General features: G+C 44.4%; 1 protein-coding gene across 1 annotated transcript in view; it reads right to left on the reverse strand.

The window, feature by feature from the left end:
• Positions 1 to 2,054, reverse strand: part of LOC107575223 (zinc finger protein 239-like) — a 10,213-nt gene that overhangs the window by 383 nt on the left and 7,776 nt on the right. The window contains exon 3 of the mRNA XM_016261629.1: positions 13 to 673. Coding sequence (XP_016117115.1) covers positions 13 to 673 — 661 coding nt within the window. The remainder of the gene's footprint in view (positions 1 to 12; positions 674 to 2,054) is intronic.

Consider the following 2,054-nt stretch of genomic DNA (forward strand, 5'->3'; position numbering starts at 1 on the left):
GAGCACAGATACGGTTTCTCTCCGGTGTGAATCCTCTCGTGACAATTCAGATGACAAATCTGGCGGAATCGTTTCTCGCAGTGTTTGCATTGATACGGTTTCTCATCAGAGTGGATTTTCTGGTGTGATTTTAGACTAGATAACTGCCTAAAGGTTTTCCCACATTCACTGCACTGATACGGCCTCTCATTGGTGTGAACACGCACATGTTTCTTCAGATGAGATCCATTACTGAAGCTCTTCTTGCAGTGAGGACACTTGTGCGGCTTTTCTCCCGTGTGGATTCGCTTATGAGCATCAAGATTTCCTTTGGTGCTGAAATACTTGTCACATTCGCTGCAGTGGAAAGACTTTTCACCGTGAGTCTTCAAGTGAACTTTTAGACAAGAAGGAATGAAAAAACCCTTCCCACACTGTTCACAGTGAAACTCCTCCTTCCCGCTGTGCTCTTTTGAATGAAGTCTCCTCTCTACTGCGGTAGGAAAGCTGATGTTGCATATCTTACAGCTGAAGTCTTTCTGTTCTGTGTGTGTTCTCTCGTGTCTCGCTAAATGACCCTCTGAACTCAGTGTTTTTCCACAGGTGGCGCAGGAGAAACTCTTGGTCTTCAGCTGCTCTTTTGAGGTTGAGATGGTTTCTTCATCTCCATCAGAAGATGAACCACCAACGGCATCTGAAAGGAACAAACCATTAATAAAACAACTTTAAAATATACTTGAATAAAGTTAGAGAACATCTAGGGATGCACCGAAATTAAAATTCCTGGCTGAAGCCGAAACCGAACAAAATGAAACACTGGGCCGCAGGCCGACTACCGAACACGGTTTTCCACATTTAAATAATATTTTTGGCCATTTTTCAAACCCCCTTCTTGAATCAGGCATGTATTTTTGTACTGTACAAATAAATGCAGCCTTGCCGAGCAGAGAAGACTTCTTTTAAAACATTAGAAAATATTTCAGATACAAATCTATTACAGATTTGAACACTATGTGTGAATGTTATAATAAATGTATTAATAGAGCTGTTGTAATTATTATTAGGGCCCGAGCACCGATAGGACCCTATTGGAATTGCTTCGTTTCTTCTTCTTCTTCTCCAAAGTGAATCGCATTTTTGAGGGCCAAACTCATGAAACTTTGCACACACATCAGAACTGGCGAAAATGTACATCTGATATGGGTTCCAGAGGTGGGTGTGGCAAAATGGCTTGACAGCGCCACCTATAAAATTTCAACAAAGTGCCCCTCGAGCTACGTTTCACGTACACATACGAAACTCGGTACACACGTAACACACCAATACCTACAAAAAGTATCTTGGTTCAAAATCCGAAACCCAACAGGAAGTCCGTTATTTTGAATTTCCTGTATAATTTTTGGCCAGTTTTTGTCATTTTCAGGCCTTGTACTATAGCAAACTCCTCCTACAATTTTAATCGGATCATCTTCAAATTTGGTGAGGGTCATCATAAGACCTTTGTGACATTAAATTGCGAAGATCTTGAGTTCCCTTTCGATACTTCACTCGTACTGCATCTTGCTTAAGACGCATATGGGAAAAAGCCTTTTCATTCACGCAGTGAAACTGCACGGCCATTGGTTCGTGCAGGGCTTTAAAAACTAACCAATGGCACGGCAGCGGAGCTCCACTAGCCCATCCGGCGACTTCAAAGAGCTTCTAAAAGAGCAGCAGCGTTCGCACCATTATTGCGGGTCTCCCCTGCATGCCGATGACGGCCACAAGGAGTGCGTTTCCTGCTTGGGGAAACCCCATGAGGAAGCTGCGCTCACAGGAGCTATTTGCTCTCATTGAGAGAGTTTTAGTCTCGCCTCTCTCCGCTCACGGATCGCTTTCTTTTCAGAGAGCGACTAAACTGCACGGCCATTGGTTCGGGCAGGGCTTTAAAAACTAACCAATGGCACGGCAGCGGAGCTCCACTAGCCTATGGCGACGAAGCCCGCCAAAGCTCGCCAGAATGGGTGGGGCATCTGCCTATATAAGCGGGCGCTCGCCACAGGATTCTCAGATTTTTTTCTCCTTCAGCGACGACT

The sequence above is a fragment of the Sinocyclocheilus grahami genome, unplaced genomic scaffold, assembly GCF_001515645.1.
Source record: "Sinocyclocheilus grahami isolate Dianchi unplaced genomic scaffold, SAMN03320097.WGS_v1.1 scaffold2515.1, whole genome shotgun sequence".
Taxonomy (NCBI): Eukaryota; Metazoa; Chordata; class Actinopteri; order Cypriniformes; family Cyprinidae; genus Sinocyclocheilus; species Sinocyclocheilus grahami.